This window comes from Vigna unguiculata, chromosome 7 (assembly GCF_037176805.1).
Source record: "Vigna unguiculata cultivar grain cowpea cultivar isolate G323 ecotype 2 chromosome 7, ASM3717680v1, whole genome shotgun sequence".
Classification (NCBI taxonomy): domain Eukaryota; kingdom Viridiplantae; phylum Streptophyta; class Magnoliopsida; order Fabales; family Fabaceae; genus Vigna; species Vigna unguiculata.
In genome coordinates, this window is record NC_140798.1 from 25,017,526 (window position 1) to 25,036,443 (window position 18,918).

The 18,918-nt window shown below is 32.7% G+C and overlaps 1 protein-coding gene across 3 annotated transcripts; it reads right to left on the reverse strand.

The window, feature by feature from the left end:
- Nucleotides 1–14,109: 14,109 nt before the first annotated feature.
- Nucleotides 14,110–17,692, reverse strand: LOC114192593 (histone acetyltransferase subunit NuA4-domain protein). Of its 3 annotated transcripts, none has more exons than XM_028082365.2 (7): nt 17,446–17,691; nt 17,265–17,359; nt 16,655–16,755; nt 15,915–15,984; nt 14,994–15,021; nt 14,854–14,914; nt 14,110–14,723 (listed from the first exon to the last, which is right to left on the reverse strand). In XM_028082365.2, exons 1-7 carry the CDS (start codon nt 17,456–17,458, stop codon nt 14,618–14,620), a joined length of 474 nt encoding a protein of 157 aa, XP_027938166.1. In that variant the 5' UTR covers nt 17,459–17,691; the 3' UTR covers nt 14,110–14,617. The 3 variants fall into 3 exon arrangements, with proteins under 3 accessions (XP_027938166.1, XP_027938167.1, XP_085531607.1); XM_028082366.2 differs by having other exon boundaries at nt 17,265–17,351; nt 17,446–17,664; XM_085675481.1 differs by lacking the exon at nt 14,994–15,021 and having other exon boundaries at nt 17,446–17,692.
- Nucleotides 17,693–18,918: the final 1,226 nt, after the last annotated feature.

Consider the following 18,918-nt stretch of genomic DNA (forward strand, 5'->3'; position numbering starts at 1 on the left):
ACAAATCACAAACCAAGATTACACTTTTGAACACCAAACCACACAAGATTTTTGACTCACACAAAAATCTAGACACACAACTTACAAGAATCACACTTGCAGACCTGAAACCACATCAAGCAAACCATCCAGAGGCACAAGAACATCCAAACCTGATGGTGGTTGTCCTTAGCCAACCATACATGTGTTCTTCAAGCTACTCACAAGCCAAAATGCCTCCAAGATTAACCAAGATCAACTGAGATCTTCAAAGCACAAGTTCCAGTTGTGTATTGCAGAAAGAGCGCTTCCCAAGATGAATGACACAGTTTCGTTCAGAAAAACCCATATTCGCACCTCTGCTCATGAAAACACGGCTTATATAGTCTGGTTTAAGTGAAAACAGTCGATTGAATTTTTCGTACAGTCAACTGATTTCACCTGACTTAAGTGAAATCAGTCGATTAAAAAATAATTCAACTGACTGAATGTATTCATACTAGAAACTATATACAACAAGCCTTTTAACCTGTTAAAACCCATTTTAACATATTAAAAGAGACACACTAAGGCCCACAAGACATCTAACCTATGTCATATAGCCTACCAATAAGATATAACACTAACACATTACATTTAACATGTTATTTACAGATTTAACTCACTAAAACATAATCTTCAAATGAATCTTCATCAATCTTTATCAAACACCTATGATCTTCATGCACATGGCTTTATCAATTCTTTGCTTCAAGCTTGCTTGTGCCAACAGGTTTGACCTTGACTAAGGCCAATATAGTTTAACCTTAAGCTAGGCCAACTTGATCTTACATTAATCTGGTCTAACTTAATCTAACCTTGGCCCAACCTAACTTGAAGTTGGTCGAATTATACAAAGTCTAACTTTTGTTCAAATTGATCCAATTCATCCTAACCTAAGTTATTCTTGACTAGCCTAACATGGGCTCAACCAAACCTGACTAAAACTAACTTGGACTCAACTTGAATTAGCCCCATCTTGACCTAGGTTAGATCTAACCACTTTGGGCCTAACTCAACCTAACTTAAATTTAGCTCAATCCAACCTGACATTTCCTAACTAGGGCCTAACATAATATAGGCCCGACCCAACTTAGTCTAACTTGAGTGTAAGCCAACTTGGCCTAACCTTGACCTAACACGGGCTCTCTCTAACTTCACCTAACATAAGACTTATTGGACATTTCCCAATGTGGGTCTGATCTGAACCAAGCCCGTCTCAATTCATTATGACAAAGCCTAACTTAAGCCTGTCTCGACTTCGCTTGACATATGTCTGTTTTAACTTAGCATGACATGGGACCAACCAAACTTTTCCTAACTTGGCCTAACCTGGATCCGACCCAACTAGACCTTACTTGAATCTGACTTACTTGGTCTCATCCCAACTAGCTTAACATGGTCTCAAAATAACCTAACTTGAACCAAGCTTGGCCTAAACTTGGCATATGTTTGACTCGATCTGAAATGGGTTCAACTCAACTTAACTTAACCTAGACTTGACCCAAATTGACTTTACATGTGTGGGGCTCATCTTATCTTGACCTAACTTGGCTGAAATTAGACCTGGACTGACACAACTTTGACAAGGTTCATCTCAATCAGATCTTGATTGGGACTGTATTGAATATGGCCTAACCTAACCTGACTCGACTCGACTCAATATCACTTATCCTATCTTGACTTGATTAACATGGTCTCAACCTGACCTAACTTGATTTATGTCTGACCTAAGCCTACGAATGTTGTCCTCATTTTGAATTTGTATTGAGTAAAATGTATTTATATGTATAATTTTTTTAAGTAAATGTTTATTTTTTCATTTTCATTTTCGCAAAACTAATTTATTAATTTAGAGAATACTAATTAAATATCTAAAAGTAATTTTCCTAAAATTGATGATATAATAAATTTATTATCTTCAAAGATTAGTTAATACCTTGAATCAACTAACTATTGTTAAAACATAAATAATCTAGTCTTATATAGCCTAAGCATATTAATAACTTTTACATCTTGCTTTTTATGATAACAAATAAAATTATGCTTTAAAAGGATAAAAATAAATAAATAAAGTGTCTTAAAATCATAATACATACACTGGGATTATAGTGCTTTAAATAAATTAGATAAACATGAACTTATATAAGACTATAATATCAAATATTCTTATTCTATAATTTTGTGGCAACCAATTTATTCAGCAGCTAACATGGTAATAAAAAGTAATATTGTTTTCTCCTTATTGAAGTATCGAGAGATAGAATAGAGAAGAAAAGAATTAACAGATATAACAAACTGCTTTGATTGAACTCTATTATTACAATTTTTTGTACAGTGTTTGTATTTATAGACATACAAAAAGAAAGGACAGTTGTACATAAGAGTTGACTATTGACCATGATTAACTAATACAACCATACTAACATACAGTAAGACACATTAATAGCCCCCTCAAACTCAAGGAGAAGATTTTTCAGAAGAAAAATGCTTCACATTGAGTTTGGAGCGTAGAAAAATAAAGTGAGAGGAAGACAGAGGCTTTGCAAGGCATCTCCCCACTTATAAGGGCAAGAACATGAGAGGCCTCCAATTATTTCAACAAAATCTTCTCACGAACAAAGAACACATGAATTTCCATGTGTTTGGTTTTGTTGTGAAAAATTGGGTTGTGACTACACTTTGATTATCACATAAAAGGATAGAAGAAGTGAAAGAAACTTGAAACTTAATGAGTAACAATTTAGCAGAAGTTTGAGCTAAACTTTTGTATCACAGAAGGCACGTAGAGGGAGAAAACTATTAAAGGACGCTGACTGAAAATGCAAACCATGGAACAAGGTGCCCTGTAAGTAGCGTAAAATACGTTTAACAACATTCCAGTGAGAATTAAGAGGTTGTGCCATAAATTGCAGACCTTATTTAAAGCAAAGCTGATTTCAGGCCTCGTAAGAGTGGCATACTGCAACGCCCCCATCACAAATCTATATAAAGTAGGATCTACAAAAAGATCTGCACCATGTTTGGACAACTAACAAATAGAGACCATGGGAGTAGAGATAGTGTGAGCTTCTGCCATATGAGTTTTATAGAGCAAATCACGAATGCATTTAGTTTGGGTCATTAGAATTAAGTTATTAGATAAATGCTCTATTTCTAGACTAAGAAAGTAGTCCAGTTCACCCAGCTATTTGAAAGAAAACGTGGCATGAATTATGGATGTAATAAGCTGAATGAGAGAAACAGAACTTCTAGTGATAATGATACCAACAACATAAATGAGAAGATAAAGCACCTCAGAATCTTTCTTGTAGATAAACAAGGAGGTATCACGAACACTGCTGACAAACCCAAATTGATGAAGTGTGTGTTGTAACCGATTGAACCACTCTCTAGGAGCTTGCTTAAGCCCCTTAAAGAGCCTTATTTAGCTTGTAAAAAAGAGACTTGTCAGCCACCTCAAAACCAGGTGGTTGTTGCATATAGATAGTCTCTTTCGAAACACCATTTAAAAAGGCATTATTCATATCTAATTGAAAGAGCTTCCACCCAAATGAAAGAGCAACAGTTAAAATTATGCGAATAGTAATAGGTTTGATGACTTGTGAAAATGTTTCATGAAAATCAAAACCAACCTTCTGATGAAACCCCTTGGCAACCAAACGGGCTTTATATTTATTAATGGAGCATCAACATTTTCCTTGATCCGAAAAACCCATTTACAACCAACAACCTTTCGATAATCAGGTAAAGAGACTAAGTCCCAGGTTTTCTGGTGCATTAAAGCATCATATCAAGCTTTGGGTCTAAATATGCCTGATTTGGACTAAGTTTGCATAGGATGAGAATTAAGAGGTAATGCAGGGGAATCCTGAGACTGTGAAGATGAGGAAACACGAGAAACAACAGGAGACACTTTTAATGTGGAAGGAAAGTGAGACGGAGAAACAACAAGAACAATAGATGTGGGAAGAGCTGATAGGTGGGTTGAAGAAAGATTAGGATTTAAAATAAAGTAGTGAGCAACATCAGTAATAGGTTTAGACACTATGGGAAGCAAATCAGAATAAGGAAATATTGACTCATCAAACAAAACATCTTTTGGGATGAAGATATGGCTACTGGAAGAGAGACATTTATAGTCCTTATGCAACTGATAATAGCCCAAGAAAATACACTCTTTAGACTTAAAATCCAGTTTATGATTGTCATATGGTCATAAGAGAGGAAAATATGAACACCCAAAGGTCTTTAGAAAATGAAAATCAAGACTTTTATGAAACAAAACAGAATATGGAACGGAAAAATTTAGAGAAGACATGGGAAGTCTATTGATTAGATAAAAAGCAGTAACAAAAGCATAATCCCAAAACTGTAAAGGAAGAAAGGCATGATGTAACAATATAAGTCCTAATTCAACAATGTGTTTATGCTTATGTTCAACAATGCCATTTTGATGATGAGTGGGAGGGCAAATAAGTCTACGAACAATGCCCTGATCACATAGAAAACTAGAATGCCCTAATGTATTCTGCCACAACTGAGCAATATTATTTACACAACTAGATTTATTGACATTACTATACACAATATTTATTGACGTAGGAAGAGACTGCAGCTGAACATTGTGAAAATAGTATATGCCATCAGCTCCAACAACACCATGAAAAAGAGTACTATTCGTCCCTTGAGATTTGACAAAACTCTTGTCAGAATGAAAATAAAAAAAAGAAACAGAGTTACCCTTTGCAACTAACTAACACTAAACAAATTTTGAGTTAAAGAAGGAACATGCAACAAATTATGTAATTATACAAGATTCTAGGGCTATAAGGGGACACAGAAGAAGAAGAATCATCACTGTTAATTCTCATACCTGGACCATTTCCTATGAAAATTTGATTTGATCCATCAAATTGTTGATGTTGTTTAATATTTAATGATTCCCCAGTCACATGAAAACTTGCACCCGAATCAAGTATCCAGGAAGACTTTCCTTTATCGAATTAGTGGACTTCATTAACATAGCACTAGGCTGAGAACTGGTAGTGGATTAAACATTTGGATTCACCCAGGTATTGGAAGTCTTTTAAGTGCCAATAGAATAAGGAATAGATTGTTGAGTGGCAGGATCAATAAAAAATAGGGATTCATGAGGCCAATAGGACTTATCAGATCTAAAATGGCAAACATTAGTTGTATTGTATGACCAAATTTAAGACAAATTTGGCGTCGGAAGTTAGCGAACTTGCCACGTCCTCGGACTGGACCACTGCCACTGCGAGTAGAACCACAAGAATTATCTTTTTGTGCACCTCGAGCATAAGATCCCTGGGTAAAATTCAGGGAAGGTGTTACTAAGTTTTGATTTTCCTGTTCATACCGATGTAGCCTAATTTCATGACCATATAAAAGAGCTTCAATCTCAGCAATAGAAGGAGGCCCTTTCTTGCTCTCTATAACAGATACAACACGAGCATAATCAGAGGGAAGACCTTCTAGAATAGAAACCACATGCTTTTCATGACGGACTGGAAAACCAACACCTACAAGCTTGTCAACATAATTATTGATTTTAAGTAAATAATCTTGCATGGACTTAGATTCAAGTTTGACAGCGTGCATTGTAGTCCGCAACTAGCGTGCACGATCCTTCATATCAAGATTAAAATACTCATGGATCCGCTCACACACTTCATAAGATTGAGTATAGCCTAGAACGCGAGAGAGAACGGACTTGGAAAGCATAGACTTAACCGTTCCAATATAGTTTGATCTTATATACCTCCCAAACTTCATACGCAGGATTGATAACATCAATAGCATTATCAAGTTCTGAGAAATATTGGCGGAACAATAGGATTGACAACAAAGCGTTGTAGCTTATGTGATTTGATTGTTGGTTCAACAAATTGCGCCAGTGAAGATAGTTTGAATCATTCAATTTCTCCGCAATGGAAGTAGGAAACGAATTTGTAGCCATAGCGCACTTAGAACTAACAATCAAAGTAGAAAAGAGAACACCAAAGAGCAACTCAGAACCTTAGGCGAACATAGCAAAGCACTGAGAAACAATAGCGTGAACACTGAAATCAATGGCGCGAACAAGGACGAGGACAGAAATATCGATCACGAACATAAACGAGACCAAAATCACGAGTGCGAACACTAAAACAAACGTCGCGAACTAGGACGAGAGCGAAACGCACGATCACAAACGAGAACGAGGCAAGAATCACGAGGGTGAACACTTGAACAAATGGCGCGAACCAAGACGAGAGTGAAAATCACATTCGCAATCGAGAACGAAGCCAAAATCGTGAACGCGAAATCAAGAAGCATATAGCAGCGAAATCGGTATCGTCCTTAAAAGAATTATGATTTTTTTACTACTAAATTTCAGGTACTTTCTCTTTGAACAATACATGACATATTCTAAATAATTTTGAAATATTAAAATTAAAAAAAAAATCACTTAAAAAATACTATCTAATATTATAAAAAAAATTGTTAAAATTTAATAGTCAAAATATTATTATCCAAGGAAAATACTCTAACTACTATATTAGAGTATGGAAAGATAGAATAGAGAAGAAAGGAATTAGCAGACATAACAAACTGTTTTGATTTAATTGTATTATTAGTGTTTATATTTATAGAGATACAAAAGAAATGACAATTGTATATAAGATAAAAGTTGATTATTGACCATGATTAACTAATACAATCATACTAACATATAGTATCATAAACTAACACTCCTAAAAGAGTACTAAAATAAATTGAATATTTTTATTTGATTAAGATGAAATAATTTATCAACTATTATTCTCACCATAATATCTCATATATGTTATACTTTATTTTCAAGACTCGTTCTATATTTAATTTGTTAACTTCTTTTATTTGTACAATTATTGACAACTCACATATACAAAAGCATAATAATTGAAAATAAATAAATTATTTATGATAAACTTTTACAAAAATATAAAGATCGTGAAAAGATATGTTTCAATGGTGTAACAATAAAAAACGTGTTTTAATATCCAAAATTCAAATATTGTACAACGAACATGTTATGCAAGTAATAGATCGACCATCTTTTAAACTTCTAGTTTTTAAGAAAACATAGTCGTATATTTCATCCAATGAAGTCATAATAGCAATCATTGTATATCTCCTCTACAAGAGTTGATCTCATATTTTATCAAACACACTTTTGTTTATAGTTAAGAGTGAGAACTAAAAAATACCAGTGAAAGTTGCCAATAATTTAGTGTTAGAAAATACTGTGTTTTAATATCAGAAGGAGATTTAAAAGATTTTTCAAAAGTGATGTTGTATACTAGTATAAGTTAGAAGTGAGAAGAAATAACACTTGTTTACACTCAAATTTTGATTAGTGAAACTTCACAAGAGTTTTTTGAAAGGATAACAAGTAACTTAGTGTTAGAGAATACTTTGTGTTTTAATATCAGAAGGAGATTAAAAAGATTTTTCAAAAGTGATGTTGTATACTAGTATAAGTTAGAAGTGACAAAAAATAATGCTTGTTTACGCTCGAATTTTGATTAGTAAAACTTCACAAGAGTTTTTTTATTAGTGAAACTTCACAAGAGTTTTTCTGAAAGAAGAACGGGATGTTTCTAAAATTGCGAAGAATCATTATGAAAACGATTTTCTATATTTTTTTTTATTAACTTGTAGACTAAACTTGCAAAGAATCGATATAAAAATGAGTTCTCCAAAGTTTTCAATGAAAAATATCAACATCTTATTCTTTACTAATTTTAAATAAGTGACTCATTTAAATATATTATTAATTATCCATTAAAATTTATTAAAATCATAAAATTAAGAAAATATCTTTACCATTTTCATTTTAACTAACTTATTCTCTTTAATGAATTTCATTTATAATTTTATAGTTTTTAATAATATTGTATATCTCTTTAGTGAGTTTCATTTACTTGAGTGATATATTCTTCCATTCTTCTTTCTATCTAATCTACCCTAACAGTTTTTTTTCTTTTATCAGCAAAGTATAAGTGTTTATATATATAGTGGAATACTTGGGGTACTCCAACCCGTATACAAAAATATATATAAAGTGTTCCCAGTCATTCTACCTTTATATATCAAGGTTAATGACATATACATTTGATATCAAAGATCCCTACCAACCAAACAAATAAAAGTGTTTCTATCACATCTATAACTCATAAAGCAATATAGATTTATGTGTGCATTGCTAGGGAAGCATATTCAATAAAGCATACAAGATCTTTCCACACCTATAATTTTTGTGTTGCTATACTCCCTACATCTTTCCACACCTATAATTTTTGTGGTTGGTTTACCATTCATCACTATCTCTTAGCTATGATTCCAGGACTTTGATCAAATTATTCAACTGTCTTTGTTTCCATATAAAGGTTTCACATGGTGTTGGAAACACATTGCATATTTCTTCTGTCACATCAATATCCCTCGTTCATTGCTTGCTATTTTCCTGATTATGCCTTCGACCTGTGTTCATCCCAGTTGTGAATGTTTTAGCAATCACCCTTTGACATTGTAATAGCATGCCTTCTCCTTGTTTTGGGTAGTTTTCGATTGCCCATTCTTCGAGTCCCTTCTGCTCTTTATATCCACACTTGTATCCAAAAAAACCTGGAATATATTTGTTAAAACTCAACCCCACCCCCTCCCGCGTTCCATCTAACCACCCACCTCACAAATGTTCTTACCTTTGTAGTCCAATATTTTTATGGTTTGCTATGTTATAGATCCGATGCAATGTATAGGACATATGCACCAATCCGAAAAAGAGAAGTTTACCTTAGTGCTTTTATGTTTCATCCATGCCCACACTCTTAGTTGAGCCATACAAAATATTTCTTCTGCATCAGATATGGCGTTGCTAAACACAACATTGTTCCTATGTTTCCATATACTCCATATGACAGTCACCCATACCCCCTTCCAAATTTCATTCCCTTTATGGTTGAGTTCCAATACATGAAAATGTAGAAAGCTTTCGTAAGGCTGATTATAGTGGACATTCAATATCCTTACTCATTTGTTGCACATGTTCCATACTTTAGAAACAACTTTACAATCAAAGAACAAATGACTTACGCTTTCTACCCTAAGAGTAATGGTTGAGATTTGAATAATGTTTGATCTATTTTTCCTTAAGTATCCCTTCTCGCAAAGGGAAGTCAAATTAAATGTTTTTTTTTCAATTTCTTAACTTTTAGAAAAGAAATAAATATTTTTTATTAAAATTGTTATTAGGCCAAATTTTTATTTTACCAATTTATTTTTCGAGTGAGTTAAATTCAGTTTGCTTATTTAACTTCTAACGATTCAAGTTAATCATTTATATTTTTAAAGTAAGTCAAAATGTTCTTTCGTTTTTGTAATTAATTTTAATTTTTTTAATGAATTAAAAATCCTCACTGCATAGAAAAAATATTTCTAAAAATGTTTTGGGATGACTTTTAATGCTCGATATATCTAAATTAGTGGAATGACCATCTAAACTAATCTTAAACTTAAAATATTAATTGAATTTTACAAAAGATGAACATGAATTTAACAGTAATAAATTGAAACAAAAATGATATTTCGACAAAACTTTTTGACTTGTTTTTGACAATATTGACATGGTAAGGGATTTTAAATTTTTTTATTGCAAATGCATTAATAAGACAAACCCTTACATGTGTAAGAACATTTCTTAGGCAAAGTGAAAGAGAGAGAGTGAAAGAGAGAGAGTGAGAGAGAGAGAGAGAATGAAATACAAAGAAAGAAGGAAGTGGTGGAGAGAGAGAGAGAGAGAGAAGGAATTGCTGCAAAGGAAAAAGCATTGCAGCCCTCTCTTTGGGTAACAGGAGACCGCAGCCACCTGAAGTGCTTGCCGACAACCATTTGATAGTCCACAAGGAGGCCACTTCCACTACTCCCATTCAATAACATCCATCGAAATCGTTGCATTGTGACTTTGTTGTGATTTTCCAGCAGTCTATGTCGGTTTGCGGAGACTACGGTGATTTTCTAGAGTTGTGGCTCTTTGGAATATATGAAGAAAGCATATTTGGGGATATCCGTATTTGGGTGCTTGTAGTGGTCTCAATTAATTTGAGCGGAGTGTGATATTTTGGTAAAGTTATTTGTTTTGTTGAGTAAAAACATATGGTAGATCCCCTGATTTTTTGTAATTGGTGCCCACATGAAGAACATAGGTGTTGTTGAAGTTCTGCTGAATATTAATTTGGAACTCTGCTGTTCATTTATATGTTGACAGTTTTTATAAATCTGCAACTGCAATGTAGAAATTGAAACAATACTCCCCACATTTTAATGTTTGAGTCCCCACTTATTTAAGCTTTGACATAATTTATAATTTTGAAGGACCAAAAGCACCCACGTTAGTCAATATACATGTTTAGGTTATGGAAATTGTATGATGTAAAATGTGTGTAAGTGAATGCATTGTGTGATCACAAAACCATATTAAATTGTTTTTTAAAGATGCAATTGCAGTCCAGAATTTACAACACTAGTCCCCACATAATAATTCTTAACTTCCCACTTACTGATGAGTTGAGGATTTTGACAATTTTCAAGCAACATAAGCACGAACTATGGTGGATATGCAGTATTTGTGTTATTGAAATTGTATGAAGGACCATGCAATATGTGTTACAATATTTTAATTTTTTAACCACCTGCAAGAGCAATTAGGAATTTGCAACACTGTTCCTCACATATTAATGGTTGACTCCCTACTTACGGTTTGAGTTGATGATTTTGAAAATTGTCAAGTAAGACAAGCATCGACGTTAGTAAATGGAAATTGGATGATGAAAAATTTGTTAAAGTGAGTTAAGTGTGTGATCCAAATACCATATTAAAATATTTTTTATGATGCAAGTGTAGTCCAAAATTGACAACAACATTCCCCATATATTAAAGCTTGACTCCACAGTTACAGATGAGTTCAGCATTTTGCAACAGTCAAGTAAGACAAGCACCACGTCAATGAATGGAAATTAGATGATGAAAAATTTCTTAAAGTGGGTGAATTGTGTGATCCCAATACAATATTTAACTTACAATTGTATTGTGATCCTCAAAACATAATGTCCAATTTAACTCCCCACATATTAATTCATGACTCCCCACTTAAGTATGACTTGAGTATTTTGGCAATTGTCAAGTAAAAAACATCACCGTCAGTGAATGGAAATTGGATGATTGAAAATTTGTTTAAGTTGGTGAATTGTGTGATCTCAATACGATATTTAAATTAGTTTTATAAAAATTTGCAACCTCGAAACATAATGTTCAACTTAACTCCCCACATATTAATGCTTGACTCCCCACTTACGTATGACTTGGGTATTTTGTCAATTGTGAAGTAAGAAAACACCTAGTTAGTGAATGGAAATTGGATGATGGAAAATTTGTTTAAGTCGGTGAATTGCATGATCCCAATACGATATTTAAAGTTTTATAAAAATCTACAACCTCGAAACATAATGTTCAACTTAACTCCCCACATATTAAAGTTTGACTCCCCACTTACGTATGACTTGAGTATTTTGTCAATTGTGAAGTAAGAAAGCACCCACGTCAGTGAATGGAAATTGGAAGATGGAAAATTTGTTTAAGTCGATGAATTGTGTGATCTCAATACGATATTTAAATTAGTTTTATAAAAATCTGCAACCTTGAAACATAATGTTCAACTTAACTCCCCACATATTAATTTCTGACTCCCCACTTACGTATGACTTGAGTATTTTGTCAATTGTGAAGTAAGAAAGCACCCACATCAGTGAATGGAAATTGGATGATGAAAAATTTATTTAAGTCGGGGAATTGTGTGATCCTAATATGATATTTTAAATTAGTTTTATAAAAATCTGCAACCTCGAAACATAATGTTCAACTTAACTCTCCACATATTAATTCCTGACTCCCCACTTATGTAGGACTTGAATATTTTGTCAATTGTGAAGTAAGAAAACACCCACATCAGTGAATGAAAATTGGATGATGGAAAATTTGTTTAAGTCGGTGAATTGTGTGATCCCAATACGATATTTAAATTAGTTTTATAAAAATCTACAACCTCGAAACTTAATGTTCAACTTAACTCCCCACATATTAAAGCTTGACCCCCCACTTAAGTATGACTTGAGTATTTTGTCAATTGTGAAGTAAAAAAGCACCCACGTTAGTGAATGGAGATTGGATGATAGAAAATTTGTTTAAGCGGGTGAATTGTGTGATCCCAATACGATATTTCAAAAAATCTGCAACCTCCAAAATGTCCTACTTAACTCCCCACATATTAATGATTGACTCCTCACTTACATATGATATGGGTATTTTGGCAATTGTCAAGTATGAAAGCACCCACGTCAATCAATTGAGATTGGAAGATGGAAAATTTGTTTAAGTGAGTGAATAATGTGAACCCAATACCATATTTAAATTTGTTTTAAAAAAATCTGCAACCTCGAAACATAATATCCAACTTCACTCCCCACATATTAATGCTTGACCCCCTACTTACGGATGACATGTGAATTTTGATAATTTTAAAAAACCACAAATACCCACCATGGTCAATATTCAGTGTTTTGGTGACTGCATGGTGTGATCAAATTATCACAATTATATTTCTTTACAACCTGCAAGTGCAGTCCACATTTTCCACCAGTACTCCCCATATGTTAATGCTTTAGTCCCCAAATATGGAAGATTTGATGAATTGAACAATTTGAAAGAGCCACAAACACCCACAACGGTGAATATTCAGTGTTTATTAAATGGACCTTGTATGATGCAAAATTTATGTAAGTGACTGCATTTTGTTATCACAAAACCATATTTCAGTTCTTGTAAAATCTACAACTTCGCTCCATAATTTGTAACTTGACTCCCCACACATGTAGTCTTTACTCCCCACTTACGGATGACATGACAAATATAACAATTTGAAACTGCCACAGACACCCAGTTTACTCAACAACCTATTCAAATATGAAATGACATACAATAGCAATAAACAAACTTTTGCATGTTCAAATTTTGGGTCCTCTGTTCCAAAAAATAAAACAGACAAAATAAGGGTTTTTTTAGGAACACCTTTCGACGATACACAGGGGGAAATATGTGTAATGGACTCACAACAACGGTTCAATGCTACGGTGGGGATGATGAGATGGTTGTCGTCAAGGACTTCCGGTAGCTATTGTCTCCGCTAACCCACCCACACGGGTGCAATGCTTCACACTTTCCAGCACTTCTCTATCTGTATGTCTGCAATGTTTCACTTCTCTCTCTCTTTCTTTCATTTTGCCTAAGAAATGTTCCCGCACGTGTAAGGATTTGTCTCATTAATGCATTGGCAAAAAAAAAATTAAAATCCCTTGCCACGTCAATATTGTAAAAAACGAGTCAAAAAGTTTTGTCGAAATATCATTTTAGAAATTAAAATTATAATGATAATGATAATATAATTAATTTTATAACGATAATCACAATATTGAGAATTTTTTAAATGAAGACTATTAAAAGGTCTAACAATTGGTCCCTCGTCATTTTTTCTTTAAATAAAATAAAATTTTAAGAAAATATATGTATCAGTGGGAAATAACATGGAAAAAATTGTCAAGAACCAATAGCGTATAAATTTATTACACTTCTACCTAATGGATATCAAAAAACAGCAAGGACCAAAACAAATTAACGTTCATATACAGAATCAAAATGGAAATATTTTTATTAAGAATAAGGAAAATTCACAAGGGAAAAAACTATTTAAATCCTGATAAAAAAAATGTGTATCAACTAACATGAAATTATTTCCGGGCAATTCAAGTCAAAGACCATCCATATCCGACTTAATTGTCTGAGGAAGATACTTATAAACAAAAAAAAACCTTCAATTGAACTTCGAGGCCATGATAAGACAATGAAAAATTGCGAAAAAAAAAAAAAATTGGATCTCGATTGGATCTCAACAAATACTCTCTCTTAATATGAAAATGAAAAACGAAGGTAATGTATCCTATAATAAAAATGAATACATATATCTCGATTAGTTGAAAGTTTTCAAATGTTCACATGCGCAAATTCATATATCTCCAGCTGCAATCAATGCCACTGTTGCAGCGGCAACATTAAACTGCAAAGATACAATGTTCAAATGGCCACTCCACTATGCCGTCATAGCGTGCCAAAACCTCAAAAGACAGTAGAAAGAATCAATTTACAGGCAACAGAATTCAAATTAGTTAACTTTATTTTCTTGTTCTGTACAGCATTACTACAACGCTAACAAATCTTCACTAGCCAGTAAAAACTTGTGCAAAGAAAAATTTTGCTGTATCCTCGCTGAATTGCAACACAGCAGGTCACCCATGCCTTCCACTAAGGCTGAGAGCATGTGGCATTTGTTCACCCAAATGTGCAAAATTCACAAGTATTAGGACTAGATGAATATATACATTCAATGAGAGGAACTGGAAAGCAACAAGTGCCAATCTATTCGGTACGGAAGCAGAACTTCCAATCACAAGGTCAGGTCAGGATCATCTTCATAATCAAAATCATGTTCACTAGAAGCCCTTGCTCTCTTTGCATCTCTTGACCCACCTCTACCTTTCTTTGGTTTTCCCCTATACACATGCAGACATTTTAGTTCATACAGCATGAATTCTTTACATATTTGAAATGATTTATGGAAAGTTTCTGTAAAGTAAGCTATTTATTAGCTAGACAATTAAGATACAATAGTTGAAAGCTTACTGTCCATTAGCATAAATTCCTCCACCTTTTGAACGACCAGGACCATAGTCTGATCTACCATCTGAGATAAAAATGAACACAATAAATAAACGAATTTCAAGCCAAGAAAGAAATTGAAACCCTAGCCCATATAAACTCACCATCTCGCCCAGCGGCAAGCTCTTCTGCCTATAGTAAAGTAGATAAAATGCATGTCAAGTCAGAAATAACCTTGTGAAAAGATGCTGGTACTGAATAAATGGACATCAAAAATTAAAATTGGGAGAAAGAAAACATAAAAGGGTCATTCATCTTATGGATAGGGTGTCAACAGATGGAAGGATCAGGCCCAGTAAAAGAATCCAGAGTTGGATAGCTTAGAATTCTATGTTCACCAACTTCAAACTTTGATGCATCCTATTCGCCAGAAAAGATGTTATTATTTCTTAATCAATGTTTAGATTTTGATAGTCGAGTTTGAAGATTTCAAATTATGTAATATTTAGATTTGTTAACAAGTAAGATGCCTCGGAATTGAAATCAAATGACAGGACAGGACCTGACCTAAGCACAAATATAACATTTGATTCCACGTGCTAACTATATAAAACAAAAACGTAGTCATGTATATGAGAGTCTAATATGAATCTCTAATTCAATAATAGTTTTATATTTCAATAGAAGTAGGTCTCAGAAATGTTTTCTGATCAAAAGGGTATCATCAGATCAGTTTCCCAAACTTCCTAACTGAGCTCTGCTTTGCCAATTCTTTTGGCTGTGGATTAAATCATGTTAGCGCAGAATCATGGATGCACTTTAGCCCAAATTGCAAGAAGCAAACTCTTCCAACATGTCCTAATCACTCTTCTCTTCCCAGAAGTTGGCACGATAATGCTTTCATTATCAAACAAAAGTACAATGTTATGACCATTTTTTTAAGAAGGATGTAAAAACTTAACAGATGAAATGCACAAAGATATATAACTCCTATTCCTACTTAGAAAAAGTATAAAGCATTTGTTAGTGCATGTTCTTTTTTACATTCCTGGTTGAAAGCTTATCACTTAACATCAGAAGCATACCGCTGGTGAGGTTACTGAAGATAATGAAAAGAGTCTATCTTCAGGCTGAAACTTTCTAGACCTTTTCAAGCTGCAATGAAGAAATTTGATTCAATAATGTTATGCAAACATCAACATGGTGCCAAACTAGGATAAAATTTATATATCAATTAAAATAAATGAAAACCTGCATGAACAAAAATTAAGTCATCTCAGAGACTTCCATACATAAAAACACACGTAAATTAATCATAAGAAAATAATAAAGAATAAAAAGACACACTTCATGAAGTATCCCTGCTTCTCAAGATTTTGAACAATTCTATTTCAGTGTAAAAGAAATTGGTCAATTTTGATTACGAATGAATCTAGACATGTCCCAGAAATGTATCAATTGATGTGGATATCAGGAATCAATACAAGTTACCAAAACTATGAGTTAGTTTTCCCCAACCATCAATGAATCGAGATTACAGAACACCTATATTAAGGCCAAATAAATATGGCAGTGATCAAGCATCTAACAGATCACCACACTTGAAAAGCACAGCCTCACACTTCTTATTATTTTCCGTAGGTTTATGAAAATCACAGATTCTGGCAGAAAATATGGATGTCATTTCTTTTCAGCATTAATAAAATCCAGAAACTACAAGCACGGAAAGAAAAGGCTGTTTGATTATGAAAACTCGAGATAGGGAAGAAAATCATTACAGTCTAGAAAAAAGAAAGAACGAGAGAAAGTGAGAAGAAATCCATACAGTGCAGTGTTCTTCGATGACGATAAGAAACCTTCAAATCCTTTTAATACATTCCCACACTGTCCAGGGTCCTGTAAATAACTTGTCTCCATGTCATAAACCTGTGTGTGAAGAAAATGTCAACAACTGCTTCCTACAAAGCCCACGGAATGTTCTCTTCAGAAGCTTAACTTCACTTTTTTATGTCAATTTGATGAACTTAAGCAGGGGAGTGGGGTTTGGGCATACACATTCAACCAGAAGTCCGTCACTACATACCCAATTCAACAAGAAACCTCAATTCCATAGAATTTAAAACCATGAGGATTAAAGAGTATAAATTGTCAAGTACCAGTCACGAGGTTATACATGAACATTATATAATGGAGCACATGCCGTGCCAATTTTAGGTTAAATTACACGTTATCCAATTATTGCACACGGAATCAATTGACCAACCCAACAAAAAAAAACACACTTTTTATAAGTGAAAGATTAAACAATTTATAACAAATATCACAAATTTATAGGTACAAAAAATTTAATAAATTGTAGCCGTATAAAGAAAGAGACAGTTTTACTCCGTTCGAAACAACCAAAGGAACCCAGATAGCAACGTTAAAAAAATTACCTGCTTCTCAATGTTTCGAAGCTCCTCGTGAAGCTTGGCTCTCCTACTAAGAAGAGAAGCTAACATTGCGGACGGGTTCACCGTACCCTTTTGCCCTAAAACAGGGCATTCCGTTATAGGTTTAATAATCCAAAAACAAAAACAATTCAATCGGAGGCTGGTGGAAATATTGGGTTATTACCTTCGGATTCCATGTTCGAGAGAACTACTGAGGAATGTAAGAAACGAAGACAAAAAGAAACCCTAAATACCCAATTTTGGTCTTAGGGTTCACTCTGCGAGGCTGTTTTCGTTTTCAGTTCCATTTCTTCTAAACTTGGATGATTAACCAATCATGTTACGCCACATCAGATACTGGTGAGAGAGTTAGAAACGATGTAGTGTAAATATTCAGAAAGACGCGGCAATTAAATCAATTGTGGATGCAACTGAGGCACTTGCAGTGACGGTGGAGATTTGTTACTTAAGGAATTATTGCATAGCTATTTATTATTTAGGTAAATAGTATGTACACTAAACGATCATTTAAGTGTCATCTCTTGTTTGAGTATGGATTCCGTCTAAATTTATATTTGAAAAGATAAAATTATTAAATTAATAATTTTATAATTTTATTTTAAGAAAAAATCTCGTAAAATTATTTAATTTTATATTTTGTTATATATATATATATAATATAAATAAAATAACAAGTTATTTTTTTTTTAACATATCTTTTTTTATCTGATATACTTTTTATATTTTTCATATTTTTATAATTTAAAAACTTTTCAACACTTATAATATTTTATATTATAATTATATTATATGATTCTTAATATTTCATTGTAATTTGATTTTTCAAATTTTTCAATTAAATCTATAATTTTTAAAATCAAAATGTGGGATTTAAGCGAATATTTAATGTACAGCTATTTATTATTTAGGTAAATAGTATATAGTATAACATAGTATATATTTAAGTTTAAGTTTTAGTATAATATGAAAAAGAAAGTTATAGTTTAAAAATCTAATTTATTTAAATTTTGTTAGTGGTGAAAATAATTAAATATGTGTTTAATATTTAGTAATTATTATGTGTATACTAAAACGAAAAATTAATGTTAATTAGTATTTAATTAATTTTAAATAACTTTTTTTCATTTTACAAATTTAAAGTATTTAATATTTTTTTAAGATTGATTAGATATTACTATTAATTTATTTTTTAATAAATACATTTAATAATTTTATATAGCAAACATGATTATATTAATTATTAATTGAGTTTAAATAACTAATTATTATTTTTATTAAGGTTTAAATGTTGATTTAGCCTTTTTTCAATTTGATTCTAATATTTTTGTTTTGTTCAATTTGGTTTTAATATTCATCAATTTTATTTAATTTGGTTCATTTTGCTAAAGTCGTTAAGATAATTAACAGATTGTGAACCGTGATTGTGAAGTGTAATTTTGTGGTTTCTCTTTTTAATTTCTTTTAATTAAAAAAATGTCCATGTGTCAAGCCAATATCATGTCATGTGTCTCAGTCGTTTTTTTATATTCAATTTGGTTCGAATATTCATTAGTTTTGTTCAATTTGATCCTAGTTTTTTTTTTTTTTAAATTGAGTAATTTTGTCCCTCTCTAAATGAGACAAAATTTAATCTTTA